Source organism: Eutrema salsugineum, unplaced genomic scaffold (assembly GCF_000478725.1).
Source record: "Eutrema salsugineum unplaced genomic scaffold, Eutsalg1_0 scaffold_1, whole genome shotgun sequence".
Taxonomy (NCBI): Eukaryota; Viridiplantae; Streptophyta; class Magnoliopsida; order Brassicales; family Brassicaceae; genus Eutrema; species Eutrema salsugineum.
The window spans coordinates 2,923,386-2,938,650 of record NW_006256909.1 but is presented as its reverse complement, the minus strand read 5'-3'; the positions used below and the strand labels follow the sequence as shown (position 1 = coordinate 2,938,650).

Below are 15,265 nucleotides of genomic sequence, written 5' to 3'. Positions count from 1 at the left end.
GAGATATCAAGAAGAAATCTATGGTTGAAACCAAATCCAAAAAAGAAAATCCAAAGACATGAAGAAGACCGATGTGTTACTGTTTACTACAGAGAAGTGCACTCATATCTGTTGCAGGCTTTAAATAAGGGAAGAGACCCTACATTTTACTATTTCCATGTCCCTATATATATATATGTATGTGAGTATAACAAAAAAGAAAGTACACGATATTAATTTCGATTATAATAATAAGAAAATTGGTTTTGTATTCTTGTGCTGGTTTCAATTATCACAAATCAGAAAGAGGGAAAAAAGTAAAGAGAGGTGAGATCTTTTTTAGCCATTTAAGGAGAATTGATGAGATGTGTGATCCATTTGGGTTATTGCTTTTTCTTCTTTCTTTTCTCACCACTCGTGTCTTTGTGTTGTGCCATCAAATCTCATATCCATTTTACGTTTATTTATATATTTAAGTTTTACGTATAACCTTTACAAATTATCAATCAAGATTGGCCTTTTCTTTGATTGTTCCTTTCTTATCAAATCTTTTTTTTCTTTTGGTTCAATGTGTCGTTATATGCAACGTCTTATTATACTGGTTAATAATGATTTACTCTATTAGTCGTAGACTATGATAGGATATGCACATCTGAAATTATGCTCTTCTTGTTCAAATCTTGGTTAGGTTTACAGGTCTAGTGTAACAATAACAATAATGTAACAATTATTCTGGGTGTGAGACTGGTTGTATATATATACCATATGTTATTATTTTTTTCAGTAACACTTGTGTTGTTAGTTTTAGTTTTTACTTTTTTTTTATATGCATCTCAGGTGGTAAACAATCTATATGCCACTTATAACATGGCCACTTTGGATGTTGGAAAACGAAACATGATTATCCACAAATTATTCTGTAGAAGCATGGTTTTCATGAATTCTTCGGCCGTTTTGTTTATAATTGCATGGTTTTGTATTTGTTCTTGCTACAAGGTTAGTAACAAGTGAATCTACTCTTTGTATTGTGCGAATCGCACAAACATCCGAAGTTTATCTGAGTCTTTTCATTTGAGTTTTCAGTAAGTGAATCTACTCTTCTGTGTGAAAATGTTGTAATGTCTCAGTTGCTAAATTAATCAATTAGCTATATAATTATTGAGTTTCGACGGCTTCATAGCTTAAAAAGAAATATGACAAGCCTATGAAATTATCAAAGAGAAAATAACATTGCCATGGATCTATTTTTGTTTGTGCAACCCATAATTTTCATTACTGAATTCCTTCCATAATACAATTAGATGAAATAATTCATCCTCTTTGACTATAACAATTCAAATTAAAGACATTAAAGCTTAAAAGAAAGCCATGGATCTAATTATTGCTAGGATTACCATCAGAATTCTCATAATTAGCTTAGCTTACGTTCAGATATCAGTGTCAATACCTAAAATGATTGGGAAAACAGTGTAAAAAGAAAAACTCAAATATCTTTAAAGTTCTCACCACAATGATAAATTCTTTTGATTTTTGTTGCTTTTCGTCTCAGTAATTTTTTGTTGTTAACATTAGTTTTTCTAAATAAAAAAAATCGCTTTAAACATTTGTGCCTTTTAATTTCTAGAAATACTTTTTTTTTTATTTAGAAAATCTAACGAAAACAAAACTTATAAATTGAATCAAGAAAATACATTCAAATAAATCTTTTAGAGGCCCGAAGCCAAAGCTTGGTTAGGATCCTCCCAGGGCTAGCTCTGGCCGAAATATGTTTTCGTATAAAGTTGCACCATCCAAAATACTATAAAACTTTTCACTCCCATCCAAAATACTATAAAACTTTTCTCAAGACCTAATGAATAACTAAAGAGTGAATTAAATGAATAACCATAAAACTGATGGAATTTGCAAAAATGACCATGGGCCCAAAAAAACTCAAAACTCAAAGCATATACTGTAATTTTGTTCTGAGCGAGAACCAGACAGAATATCTCCAATGTTAATTATAAAAATATCTATTACATACTCGAAAACATTATTTACAATATTCGTTTATTTAACATTATATATTAACTTTACAGTAATTAGATTTAGGAAATGTAGAATAAATCAAAAACTACATCTCCAATTAACGCCTAACAAATTCTTGAATATTGAGAGAAAATAATTATCCTAGACTAAAAAGTATTCATGACATAAATTATATAGTCCAAAATTAAGGACTAATATAAAATTATTAATCTTCTCTAAAACAAATCATATTAGAGAATAAAAAGAAAATGGGGCTCACATTTGATTGGATAAACATGAAAATATGGATATGCGTAATTTTGATCGAACGAAGATTTGAAGACGTAAACTGATTGAGGCAAAATCAAAGGACTTTTTTTTTTTTTTTTAAATACAATACCTCTCATCCAGAATTTCGAAATCTTGTGATGTGATCTCGACACCATCTTGGAAGTCGGCGAGGACGAAGAAGAGGACTTAGAGGAGGATGGTCCCGGTTAATCAATGTCTCCTGGACCCGAAAGTTTCCTCTGTAAATTTCTCTCATTTCGCTTTGATTTAGTTTTCTCCTTTCTTCTCTCTCTTGGTTTTGGATTGAAGGTAATGTTTTGGGTCTTCCTTTGTTAAAACAGAGATCAAGCTCTCTTACAGTTGGAGAGCAAATCTGCGCCGTCTTCATACCTTTCTTTGCCGTTGTTGATTTCCTCTTCTCCACCATGGGACAATGCTTCGATTGCCACCGCCGCCGCCGCCGGCGGTTGCCTCAGACATGTCAGCACGCGGATCTGGCTCGTCTAGCTCGTGAATCTCGATGTGGGTTTTCTTCTTTTCACCCTCTCTCTCTCTGGACCAATTCTTTGTCAATGGGTTTTACAATTTCTCTGTTATGGAGCTCAAAAGTTTACAACTTTGGTTCGAATGTACTTGTAGTTTCAATCAACGAAGTTGAAGCTTTGTATGAGCTATTCAAGAAACTGAGCTGTTCCATTATTGATGACGGCTTGATTCACAAGGTAAGTTTATTTTTTCTTGTCTCGGATACTAGTGAATAGAGATCCGGTTGTTGAATTTGCCATAGGTTGAAGCTTCTATGTGTAAATTCTTTTCTTGTGCTGATGAGTATTGGTTGTGAGAATATCGATGTTCCTGGTTTGTAGGAAGAGCTTAGACTGGCCCTGTTCCAAGCTCCATATGGCGAGAACCTCTTTCTTGATAGGGTGAGTAGATGTGACTATGTCCTTTGGAGAAGACTGATTAGCTTTTCGTGGTTTCTTGGACTTGTTGAGATGAAAGTTAATGATTATATACTCGAAGTTTTGTAGGTTTTTGATTTGTTCGATGAAAAGAGGAATGGTGTTATTGAGTTTGAGGAATTCATCCATGCATTGAGTGTCTTTCATCCCTATGCACCGATTGAGGAGAAGATCGACTGTAAGTTTCATTGAAACAATTATCTTAAGAAAAGGGATCATTGAACCAAAATTTTGTGTCAGTTGAACAATTATTAGTAATATATATAACCCAGGGATGAGTCTCAAGCATATGTTTTTAATCTGTGGCAGTTGCATTTAGGCTCTATGATCTAAGACAAACCGGATTTATTGAGCGAGAAGAGGTAAATGATTGTGCCCACTGCAAGTTGCAACTGTATTTTGAGCTCAATAACAAGTTTTAAGCTGCTAATTTTAGGTGCAACAAATGGTGGTTGCTATTTTGATGGAATCTGATATGATGCTGTCCGATGAACTTCTGACAATGATTATTGATAAAGTGAGTGTAATTGGAATCCTTTCTCGTAGTGATGACTCATATTTGTTAAATTCAGTTAGCAGATGGGGTTTTTTTTAATCCTCTTCATTGTCTTTTGCTAGACATTTGCTGATGCAGATGCGGATAAAGATGGTAAAATTAGCAAGGGAGAATGGAAGGTGTATGTGCTTAAGCATCCCGCCTTATTGAAGAATATGACTCTTCCTTACCTAAAGTACCAATTTCTTTTCTCTCTCTATTTGTTAGATTAACTCTCTAAATCTAAGATAACCTCTACTTTGTGATCATTAACTTATCTGTTTGAATTTGAAGAGATGTGACGACAGCATTTCCAAGTTTTATATTCAACACAGAGGTTGAAGACTGAGGCAGAACCGTGTGTGACCTTCTTCTGCTTGGTTAACGTACTAAAGCCGTTATTTATTTTAAATGTTTTTAAACTCAAATTAGTTGGTGATTATTAGATGTAAGTAAAAAATGTGAGGTTTTGCCATCATTTGATGCACCCATTTGTAGACTGTTACATTGAAAATGTAATGAAGCATTCTTTTTTCTATGGATCACCACCGATCCAGACATATGTTCTGGAGAAAAATTGGAAAGGATCAACAACTAATGAGAGCTTGGGGCATGAGACGTCATCTTCCATAAAACCAACATGGTTTGGCCTATTCAGGCTGACTATCAGTTAATTGGATTTCCTATATATCAGTATTTATTTTGGGGTCATGTGTGGAATATTTAAAGTGTCGAAATAAATTAATAAAGGAAACGAAGGATGGTGTATATTCTAATGGAAACGTAACAGCTACGGAAGTTAGTTTGAATATTGGACTTTGAATAAGTTTCTGTCTGACACTGTACCTACAGCTTACTCAAGGTGTTTTCTCTCTCTCTCTCACTGTTTACTTAAGTAACCAGCAAAGCTGTTGTTACTGAACTAGATTGTTTGTATTTCCACTTATTCAGGGCCTGTCGAGGAGGAGTCAACAAGAGTGGACAAGGGCAGTGAAATGTTTTCTGGCGGATCATGCCGTTCTTCGTGCCTCACCTTTGAAGATTTCGCCGAGCATCTCCAGAGAAGCGACCATTCTACGCGAGTAAGTATCTTTCCCCATCTAACTCTTTAAGTATTTTGTATCAATACATTTGTTTTGTTTTCCTAACCTCATCAACAACTCTCGTTTCTCTTTCTCAAAATTTGACCCCCATGTTGTTATTCTTTTCTCCACATTAAAGATTGAACGGGACAATGAAGCCAAGTTGAACACGTATCTTCTGGCTGCAGAAGAAGAAGCTAAAAATAAAAAGTTCATAACTTAATCTAAATCAGAAAAAAGTTGTACAGGTTCAAAATACAGAGTCGGTGGAAATTGAAAATTAAAAAGCTAACGCTTCAATGTGTTGTGCGATTGTAATAATTAAAAAAAAAAAGAAGCTCAAGCTGCTCTCTCTTCAACCCACCCATAGCTTCAGACATTTATCTTTACCACCGGAGACTACTCTCTCACCATCTGGACTCCAGTCCACTGCATAAACCTATCCACACACACGAACAAAATTTTTAAGGCGATTGGAGTTTTTCAAGCAGGAAACATTAGCTTTCAAAATGTAAGTAAAGACCTCATCCGCATGACCAGGAAGATCTTGCTTTAACTTTCTCTGTCCAATATCCCATATCTGTGCAAAAGTGAGGTTTAGAATCGTCCAGATTTGTGGATGATTTTGGGAACAAACAAAACAAAAGATTTACCTTAAGAGTAGAGTCTTTGCTACCACTTAAAAGCATCCTACTGTCCGGGGACCAACTGCAGTAGCAAAGAAGCTAATTTATTATTTAGGCACTAGAAGAGGATAGAGGAACTTATGCTCAAGAAATCTACCCAACCTGATTTGGTAAACAGGTCCAACATGGCCTCGCAAAGTTGTAATAAAGTCACCCGTGATACCATCCCATATCTTGACAGATTTATCAAACGACGCACTTGCAATCCACTGTCCATTAGGTGAGAAATACACATGGTTTACAAGCTGCTGGTGACCGGTCAATTGCTTTTTACGTTGGTCGCTAACAGACGAAGGAACGGTCAATCGCTTTCTTGGTTGATCGCTAACAGACGGTTCCCAAAGAAACATTGTCCAGTCATCAGAACCTGAGACTAGTCTTTCACCGGAATTTCCTTTGGCTTGTTCGTATCTTTTGAGCGCAGCCTAATCCAAAGGGAAAGAGATCAGAAACAATGGACAAAAAGCGAACTCTCAACTAAGGAATGAGCGGGATCCCTCTCTCTCTCTCTCTCACCTTTCTAACTTCTTCAGGCGAAGAAGATTGTTTTCCAGTGTGGTCAAAGGCTCCTGTCCGGAGAACATATTCTGTGCTCAATGAAAGGAAGTTCACCCAATGTCCATGAAACTGAAGCAACAGAATATGCAGAGTAAAAATTAATTAGGCTGCTAAAAAGTTATACAGGGAGAATCGGAAACGCATAAGCCAATCAGCTCCTGACTATAGAGTCACGACAGGAGAGAAACGGCCAGCAACATACACACACACAAAAAAAAAGAAAACATTCACCAAAAAAGTGAGCTTATACCTTCAAATTTGCCTTCAAACATGGAGCTCCCTCCTGAGTAACTTCCCACATCTTTATTGTACAGTCTTGAGAACTGCCAACACACAAAGACAGATATTGGAATAGCAAGCAAGAAGTGATCCAGAGAATTAGTTTGACATAGATACAAGTACCTTGTATATATAATTCCCTCTCCCCCCCATTTGACACAAGTCAAGCCACGAGTATGTCCAGTGAGACAAGTTAGAGATTTTTTTAGAGTGATGTCCCATATCCTTGCATCCCCATCTTTGCTACAAGTTACAAAGCGACGGCAAGGGTAGTTAAGGTGGACTGGTTCCCAGGAGATGCTAGTAATCCATTGTCTGTGGCCTCTTAGGGGGATGCCATCTAGCTTTCCGGTTTTGGGTATCCAGCAACAGATTTTGCCAGCAAAATCACCACTAACAAGGTGCTTACCATCTGGAGACCATGCAACTGCCTGAACCCAGTGCATGTGCCCTGAAAATAGGAGGAGATTAATTATACACACACATATAAAAAAAAACAAATAATGACAAAACAAGAAAAAACTAGAAAGCAACAAAAAGTTCGAACCTCTGCATGTAAACATTGGAGTTTGAGTGTTGAGATCCCAGAGCCGGACACTAGTATCACCTGAGCCACTTGCTAACTGCTTACCGTCAGGACTGAAAGAAACACACAGAATTGCACCCTGATGACCTAATATTTTATAAGACAACACAAACCTCATGATCAGTCAGCAGCATAGAGAAGCTAGAAGAAGAAGAAGAACTAGAAGAAGGCGCTGAACTAGAAGAAGAAGAAGAAACAAAGAGGAGGAACTTTCAGACATACCAGCTATGCTAGCAGAAATACGGTTAACTGGGCGAGTTCGGAAAAGAGCTTGTTGTCGATACACTATCGTCAAAATGTTCTCCACGGACACTGAAATGCACACAAATGTATTTATTATTATATTGCATAAGCGCCAAAAAAAAATATACATACAATCAATATATATGTTACTCTGCGCCCAAAAAAAAAAAAAACACCTCTGTTTTTCTCTATGTAAGTTCCGACAGGCACAACAAGTTCCTCGCCTGATACATAGAAAGCGTAGGGCAACTTCTCTTCCTGAAAACAAACAATTACCCAAAATTCCATGAGAAACCATAAACAGCTCAAAAAACTTGTCAACAGCTTAGGAGCAGCCACAAAGCATCAGTATTTAGAGTGGAACAGAGAAAAAATCACTCCTTTATCATCCCTTTAAGCAATAACTAGACAAAGACAGAAAAGATATTTCTTACATTGTTGAGAAATCTATTGGCAAGCTCGGTAAGCTGCAATGGCCCTGCTTGCTCAGAGATATACATTGGGTTACCCAAAGGAATTCCTTCCGCATCTACTAACCGACACATCACGGTCATCCCCATCTCTCCGCCTTTGTCTGAACGGAAGATCGATTCGTGTGTGATCAAAAATTCGACACTTCCCAACAGAAAATCTAATCGAGAAAGACAAAAAATGAACTCAAAGAGATAAATAAAACTACACCAAAGTGAGCGAGATTGCAAACCTAAACGAAGCTCTAAAGTGAAGAATAATATAAAAAGAATTGGGCTGAAACGAGGTAACTAATGCTACGGAAGAGAAGTTTCGACGGATTTTGGCCGGAAGAAGAAAGGGATCGCAGAGTCGACTACTGAGTCCACGTTGAACCCTAAATCTCCGACTGATCCAACTCGAAGCGAGAACCCTAGATTTTACCTGAGGGAGAACTTGAAAGCAGCGAGAGAAATGTTACGGGCCGATTTTGCGTTCTATGGCTTGCGCGGAAAGGTTTCTTTTTTTTTTTTTTACAGCAGGACGGGCGGGTCGACCCGGATTGGTTTTAATCTCTCATACAGACCTCATGCAGTTCTTTAACGATTTCACCAGACGGCACGTAGTGTCTTACTCTGAAGAAATTTTAATATAAACCCTTCGGCCCATCTACCATTTAACTAAACCACTACATTGAGCCCATATATAATTGAAGCCTCAACTTGAATACTTGTTACTCGCGTTCTTTGGCCACTTTCAAGTTTCTAGACCGAAACAGACTCGTCGATCGAATACCGCTTGTACTTGATTTTCCTAGAATTTCAAATTATTAAACGAAACGTTCTATGTATTCTTTGTTTTTTTGTTTTTATAGGAAGTAAATTACCAAAAATAAGGAAACGAAGGATGGTGTGATTGGAAACATTCTAATGGAAACGTTTCAGCTACGGAAGTAAAAGATAGAAAGTGTATAATAAGAAAGAACACTATGGACAGAATGTGAGAGAGAGAAGAGAATGGAGAAAAAGAGAGAGAGAGAGAGAGAGAGAGAGAGAGAGAGAGAGAGAGAGAGAGAAGACACATAAACATAACACATTAAAATGTAAAATCAAGCTGATACTGCAGCTGCGACTTGTTCTTCCTCTGGGAGGAGAGTGCACACCAGTTTCCTGTCTCCATACACATTGTCCACACGTCCTGTTCCACAATTTCATTCATTTGTCACACACAAATCACACAACAAAAGGAACACAACTGAATCAAACTTAATTGCGATCAAAAATCAAATCTTTTGGATAATTCATAATTAATACCTGTGGTTGGCCAGAACTTGGAGGAGCGGAGCCACGGTGCAGGGAACGCAGCGTACTCCCGGGAGTACGGCTTTTTCCATGTGTCTGCCATTAGCAACGATGGAGGATGTGGAGCTCCCTGACAAGCACAAACCAACCAACCATCAACCTTCAATGTCTGAATCTCAATCTCTTAAGGAAATAAGATTTAGTGTTTCGTTTTTTAATTACCTTGAGAACGTTGTCCTGGACATCTGCATTTCCTTTTTCAATCTGTGCAATTTCTTCCCTGATCGAAATGAGAGCATCGCAGAACCTGTCCAACTCCGCCTACAAACAATTTATTACTAAGTTCATCAAGCTGATACAACATTGATAGAGAAAGCGTGTCAATGAGAGAATATCTTAGCATATGCATATTATACCTTGCTTTCACTCTCCGTTGGCTCGATCATAAGCGTTCCAGGGACAGGCCAAGACATTGTGGGTCCATGGAATCCATAGTCCATTAGCCGTTTCGCCACATCCTCTGGTTCTACTCCAGCAGTGTTCTATAAGAGTTATAAGACCATGTTTCATTTCATGATATACATCCCGAGACAAAGATTCAACAACCCTTCAAGTTACATTTCACAACATTTTCTAATACCTTGAAGCCTCTCAAGTCTATGATGAATTCGTGTGCTACTGTTCCGTTAACACCACGGAAAAGAACTGGGTAGTGCTTCTGTAGAGACAAATCAAGAAAAAGGGCTCTCTTTCATTCTTGACTCTTCTCTCAAAATACTATTTGATTGAAAACACAAGTCAATGTACCTCTAGACGCTTAGCCATGTAATTGGCGTTCAAAATTGCAATCTTTGAGGCATCAGTGAGTCCACCAGATCCCATCATGGCAATGTAAGTGTACGATATCGGCAAGATAAGTGCAGATCCCCATGGTGCAGCGGCAATCGTACCCAAAGGAGTTGTCTTCTCGGGTTGTGGTATACCACCAGTAGGTATCTTTATACATGGCAATGGAGAAAACATAGAGAAAAGAAATTTCATCACCAGTCACCAAGAAACTTTAAAAAAGTGATGAAGGATCAAAAGACTAACCACAGGGTGAGAAGGAAGAAATGGTGCCAAATGTTGCTTCACACCAATAGGACCCATACCAGGACCACCACCTCCATGAGGAATACAGAAGGTCTTGTGGAGATTGAGATGGCACACGTCCGCTCCAATAAAACCGGGGCTCGTCAGACCAACCTACACGAACCCAACACCATGCTCTTATAAATTCGACAAACCCTGAAATCTATGTTTGCTGTTATATTTAGATATTTCACCTGTGCATTCATGTTGGCACCATCCATGTACACTTGACCACCGTTGTCGTGTATTATGTTGCAAATCTCATCAATACCCTCTTCATAGACTCCATGAGTTGAAGGGTATGTAACCATGAGGGCGGCTAAGTTGTCTTTGTTGGCTTCAGCAGCTTTTTTTAACTCCTCGATGTTGATATTTCCCTTAGCATCAGTTCCAACCGTGATAATTTTCATCCCGCACATAGCAGCACTCGCAGGGTTTGTCCCATGTGCAGAGACAGGTATGATACACACATTTCTGTGATGATCTCCTCTTGACTGGATGATGGATTCAATCATTTACTTTTCAGTTTATACAATTGAAAATGTTAAACGTAAAATATTTAAAAACCAAATTTAGAATATAAGCTTTTACCATGTGATATGCACGGATAACCATGAGCCCGGCATACTCTCCAGCAGCACCAGCATTAGGTTGCAATGAGAATGAGTCAAACCCAGTGATTTTACACAAGAGATCACCCAAATTGTCGAACATTTCCTACACACAAAAATACCGACAAGAAATCAGTTTCATTGTTCAATTTTCAAGATAAAACCTCAGATGAATCAAGAAAGTGGCTCACCTGATAACCCTGTGCTTGTTCAACAGGAGCAAAAGGGTGAATGTCAGTGAAACTTGGCCATGTTACTGGCATCATTTCAGTTGTTGCATTTAACTTCATCGTACAAGATCCCAATGGAATCATGCTGTGGCAAAGCGAGAGATCCTTAGACTGTAACTTGTGGATGTACCTGAGCAACTCATGCTCTGTGTGGTACCTAATCCATTGTTGAAAAAAGAAAATCAAAATGAGATACTGATAATCCACTAGCAATAAACCATTCAAGATTCAAAGAAGAGAAAAATACATGTTGAAGATTGGGTGGGTAAGATAAGGGCTATCTCTTGTTAGACTAGAAGGAATGGAATTCTGAACCTCAGGGGCAAGAGATTCAGCCGTGAATTGAACCTGAAAATGGAATTGAGAGAATCACATTTGACGCAAGAAGCCTAGAACTGATAAGTAAAACTTATGGACAAATGAACAACACTCACAGGCTTGCCAGAAGCAAAAACTTTGAAAAGTTTATCGACATCATCCAAGGTGGTTGTTTCGTCAAAAGAAGCAGTAATCTGAAAGACGTCAAATAATCAAATCTGTATGCTTTCTACCATACAAGTAAGAACCATTGAAGTTCAAAGCAAAGGAGACTCACAGTGTTTGAGTCCACAACACGCAGATTAATTTCACTCTTGGTAGCTGCATCAGCAATTGCATGTGCGTCCGAACACTTGACTTTTACAGTGTCAAAGTAGGGAAGTTCTTGGACTTCTGCAACCCCAAGCTTCTTCAACCCTAAGGAAAATATGCCAGCAAGACCATGAACCCGTTGAGCAATAGCTTTTAGACCAGCAGGTCCATGGTAAACAGCATACATGGCCGCCATGTTGGCAAGCAGTGCCTGCAAGAAAAAAGGATAAGATTATACAAAATGGCAACAACAAAACTAAAAGAAACTTTCAAAAAATCAGATTGTAAATGTGATTACTTGAGCAGTACAGATGTTGCTAGTGGCTTTGTCCCTCCTAATGTGCTGTTCCCTAGTCTGCATCGCCATACGCAGAGCTTGCTTTCCCGAAGAATCAACACTGATACCAATAATCCTCCCTGGCATCATTCTCTTATACTCTTGTGAAGTAGCCAAGAAAGCAGCGTGAGGACCACCATAACCCATTGGAACACCAAACCTCTGAGCGGAACCAACCACAATATCAGCCCCAAACTCCCCAGGAGGTTTCAACATCGTCAAGGCCAGCAAATCCGTCGCCATCACAACCTTAACACCATTAGCATGAGCGTTCTTGACAAACTCAGCATAATCCAAGACTTCACCTTCAGTTCCAGGATACTGAACAAGAACCCCACAGACATCACCGGAACTATAATCTATCTCCTTGAGCTCAGCCGTGACGACTTTGAGATCAAACCCATCAGCTCTAGTCTTACAAACATCAATCGTCTGAGGGTGACAGTTACTAGCAATCAAAAAGGTCTTCTTTTTACCCTTTTGAATGTTGTTACACATGGCCATAGCCTCCGCAGCTGCAGTCCCTTCGTCTAGCAGCGACGCGTTAGACATGGGAAGGCCAGTGAGGTCGGTAATCATAGTCTGGAAATTGAGCAGCGATTCGAGACGACCCTGAGAGATCTCAGCTTGGTAAGGAGTGTATTGAGTGTACCAAGCCGGATTCTCCATGATGTTACGGAGAATCACAGTAGGGACGTGTGTGTTGTAGTATCCCATCCCAATAAACGACTTGAAAACCTTGTTCTTGGAAGCTAAATCGACCATGTGCTCAATCATCTGGCTCTCGGTTAACCCTCCGTCGAATTTGGAGAACTTCATCGAATCCAATCGGATGGATTTGGGAACGGTGGCGTCGATGAGGGAATCGATGTGGTCGAAGCCACAGTATTTGGCCATGTGGGTTTGCTCATCTGGTGTTGCCGAGTTGTGGCGACGCGGGAAAGTATCGCCGGGTTTAAGAGCCTCGACGGAGATCGGACGGGTTTGCTGCTGCCTAGCTAGATTGCCGAATGTCGACGGATTGATGGATCCACGGGTCGAGAGGAAAGGGGAAAGAGAAGAGAGATACCTCGTCGCCGGAGCGTGAGGAACAGCGGAGGGAACGTGAGGGGTTTCGACGTTACGGTGTCGTTTTGCGTCGTTAACGAGACGTCTGACGATTCCTCTGTAAGCAATCCTCCTTGCGCGCTCCATGGATATATAGAAAGGGAGGAAAAAATGGGAAATTGAAAATGGGATGCAATCAGAAAACGCAGAAAGGTGACGTCTTTCTAGTATTTCGCCATGGATTTGGAGATGGTGGAGGAGGGAACCTTGAGGGAGTATATATGAATGTATATATACCACTGACCGTTGTAATGAAAAATGTGTATATTCACGTCTGAAAGAAAAATGTCTGTTTATATAAAGAGGAAAAACGATATTTTTTTTGCTGTCAAAATTCGTGGATCTCTTGTAAATGGTGAAGGCTATCGGATGCGGTTGGTGAAAAGTATCGGACCATTTGTATAGATTCCACGTGTGTCGTCGAATCTAATCAGTAATATTCCAATATTGTGATTATTTTTTATGATTAAATTGTGGATCTCCGACATCTCTTAATTGTAGTTGTTTCCTGCGAGCATTTTCTCCAAACAATATACCATTTTTCCTAACATCAATAAACACTTTGTTCATTAAGTTTGTCTTTTTATTTCCAAGAGAACTGTAGTTTTTTTTTTTTGCTTTCAAAACTGAGCCGGGTTAGCTTAATCAATAAATAAGTTTTATTTGTTCTAATTAGCATTTCTAGATAAATAGTGCGGAAAATAAAACTTATATAAGTACGTATGTTGCCTTAACTAATACTTTTAAAAAATAATGAATGCAAACCTTAAGATAATTACAGGAAGTACTATACATGATTGCCGGAAATGCTGTAAATAAAAATTTCGAGATAAAATTTGAAAGGAAGGGAAGTGGAGTTGAAGAGATTGGGTTTCGGTGGACGAGAATGTGTATCAATCACCTTTTATCAAAAAAATCAGAAAGATAGCAACAAAACAAAATTAATATATATATATATATTATACGGCAAAGAAGTTATAATTATTTTGGTTCACATGAACAAAAAGAAGAAAAGAAAAAAGAAGAGATAATTTAGGTGGCAGAATCTGTTTCACAGAGAGTTTATCTCCACAAGGAAAGAATATAGGGTTCGTCCTTTGTTCATCATACAACATGGGAACCATCGTCTTCCAAATATACGACATAATATGAAAGACTCTCGTTTTTGGACCCTTCACGAGAAATAAGTCTTAAGAGTTCCAGGGAAAACTTTATTCATTTTGGCTTTTTTTTTAAGTTTTGGGTACAAAGGATTAGAATATGATGTTAGTCACTGCAAAGATATTCTTTTGTTGGCCTATAGCAATACTGAAGAAATTTCGAGAGATGGAACCCTTGCTGAAAAAGGTGTAATGAACTTATTGATTTTCAATTTTGATATGTATCCAAAAAAAACCATTTGATGGCGAACCGTGGCGGATCGAGGATTGTTTATTGAGGATGCATAATCTGGTATTATTAACTGGACTATGGTCCAACGTGAAAAATAAAGCTAAGGTATTGAACCCTTGTGAAGGGGTCAGATTAAATAAACTAAATGATCTATATAATAACGCATATAGCAAAATCTACTATATCGTTCATTTCAATGTGGATTTGCCACTGGTTGCTAAAGAGCCATATGATATATTGATGTATATAGTTGATTAGTTTCACCAAATTAATTGGGTCTTTAACCCAAGTTAAGAGAAACACATCCACACGCGCCAAAACGTTATAGTAACTTTATGGGATTTGAGGTTCGATATGATGGAAGGATGTACCATGCAAATAATGAATGAATGCCGATGGTAAATTCCGATCTCATTTGAGCTCATTTCATATACGTACATCGAAGCATTACTCAATTTTGAAAATAAATGATTTGAGTTAACCTGCATATGATTTTGATATTTAGCACAAACAAGTAGACTAGAGCCTTTTGGACATGATAAACCAATATACCGTTCGTTTCAGTGTAACAAAGCTAATCGTTCATTTTACTATTAACTACAATAACAAAATCCAGTTAGCTAATAAATCTACTATCGGACAAGTGTATCATCCTATAAGATAATTATTTATCTGACAAAAAAATCAAATCAGATAAAAAGTTAGATAAAACCTCCAAACCTAAAATCATATTCATGAGAAATTCGCTTTTCAAAATCTTCGATTCTATTGTGCATTGAAATCTGTCTCTTCAAATATGTAAGGTCAGTCCTTCTTGGCTAGGGGTTGGGTGTTTCAAAATGTTATTTTTGTCAAGCCTTCGGATTTG

At 38.1% G+C, this 15,265-nt stretch overlaps 3 protein-coding genes across 3 annotated transcripts; 1 reads left to right on the top strand and 2 right to left on the bottom strand.

The window, feature by feature from the left end:
• Positions 1–2,361: 2,361 nt before the first annotated feature.
• LOC18030243 (calcineurin B-like protein 10) lies at positions 2,362–4,308 on the top strand. The gene is made up of 9 exons (XM_006412341.2): positions 2,362–2,518; positions 2,619–2,799; positions 2,917–2,999; positions 3,144–3,203; positions 3,309–3,417; positions 3,549–3,601; positions 3,676–3,756; positions 3,858–3,970; positions 4,069–4,308. Exons 1-9 carry the CDS (start codon positions 2,474–2,476, stop codon positions 4,121–4,123), a joined length of 780 nt encoding a protein of 259 aa, XP_006412404.1. The 5' UTR covers positions 2,362–2,473; the 3' UTR covers positions 4,124–4,308.
• An 885-nt stretch (positions 4,309–5,193) lies between these two features.
• Positions 5,194–7,767, bottom strand: LOC18030242 (notchless protein homolog). The gene is made up of 11 exons (XM_006412339.2): positions 7,643–7,767; positions 7,385–7,466; positions 7,188–7,277; positions 6,927–7,052; positions 6,503–6,830; positions 6,351–6,423; positions 6,059–6,169; positions 5,645–5,967; positions 5,510–5,564; positions 5,380–5,436; positions 5,194–5,295 (listed from the first exon to the last, which is right to left on the bottom strand). Exons 1-11 carry the CDS (start codon positions 7,760–7,762, stop codon positions 5,212–5,214), a joined length of 1,449 nt encoding a protein of 482 aa, XP_006412402.2. The 5' UTR covers positions 7,763–7,767; the 3' UTR covers positions 5,194–5,211.
• A 785-nt stretch (positions 7,768–8,552) lies between these two features.
• Positions 8,553–13,268, bottom strand: LOC18030241 (glycine dehydrogenase (decarboxylating) 1, mitochondrial). The gene is made up of 14 exons (XM_024150034.1): positions 11,860–13,268; positions 11,527–11,772; positions 11,366–11,443; positions 11,179–11,279; positions 10,893–11,088; positions 10,682–10,807; positions 10,285–10,584; positions 10,052–10,204; positions 9,767–9,955; positions 9,600–9,677; positions 9,376–9,501; positions 9,182–9,280; positions 8,972–9,089; positions 8,553–8,855 (listed from the first exon to the last, which is right to left on the bottom strand). The coding sequence occupies exons 1-14, from the start codon at positions 13,090–13,092 to the stop codon at positions 8,767–8,769; spliced, it is 3,132 nt and encodes a 1,043-aa protein (XP_024005802.1). The 5' UTR covers positions 13,093–13,268; the 3' UTR covers positions 8,553–8,766.
• Positions 13,269–15,265: the final 1,997 nt, after the last annotated feature.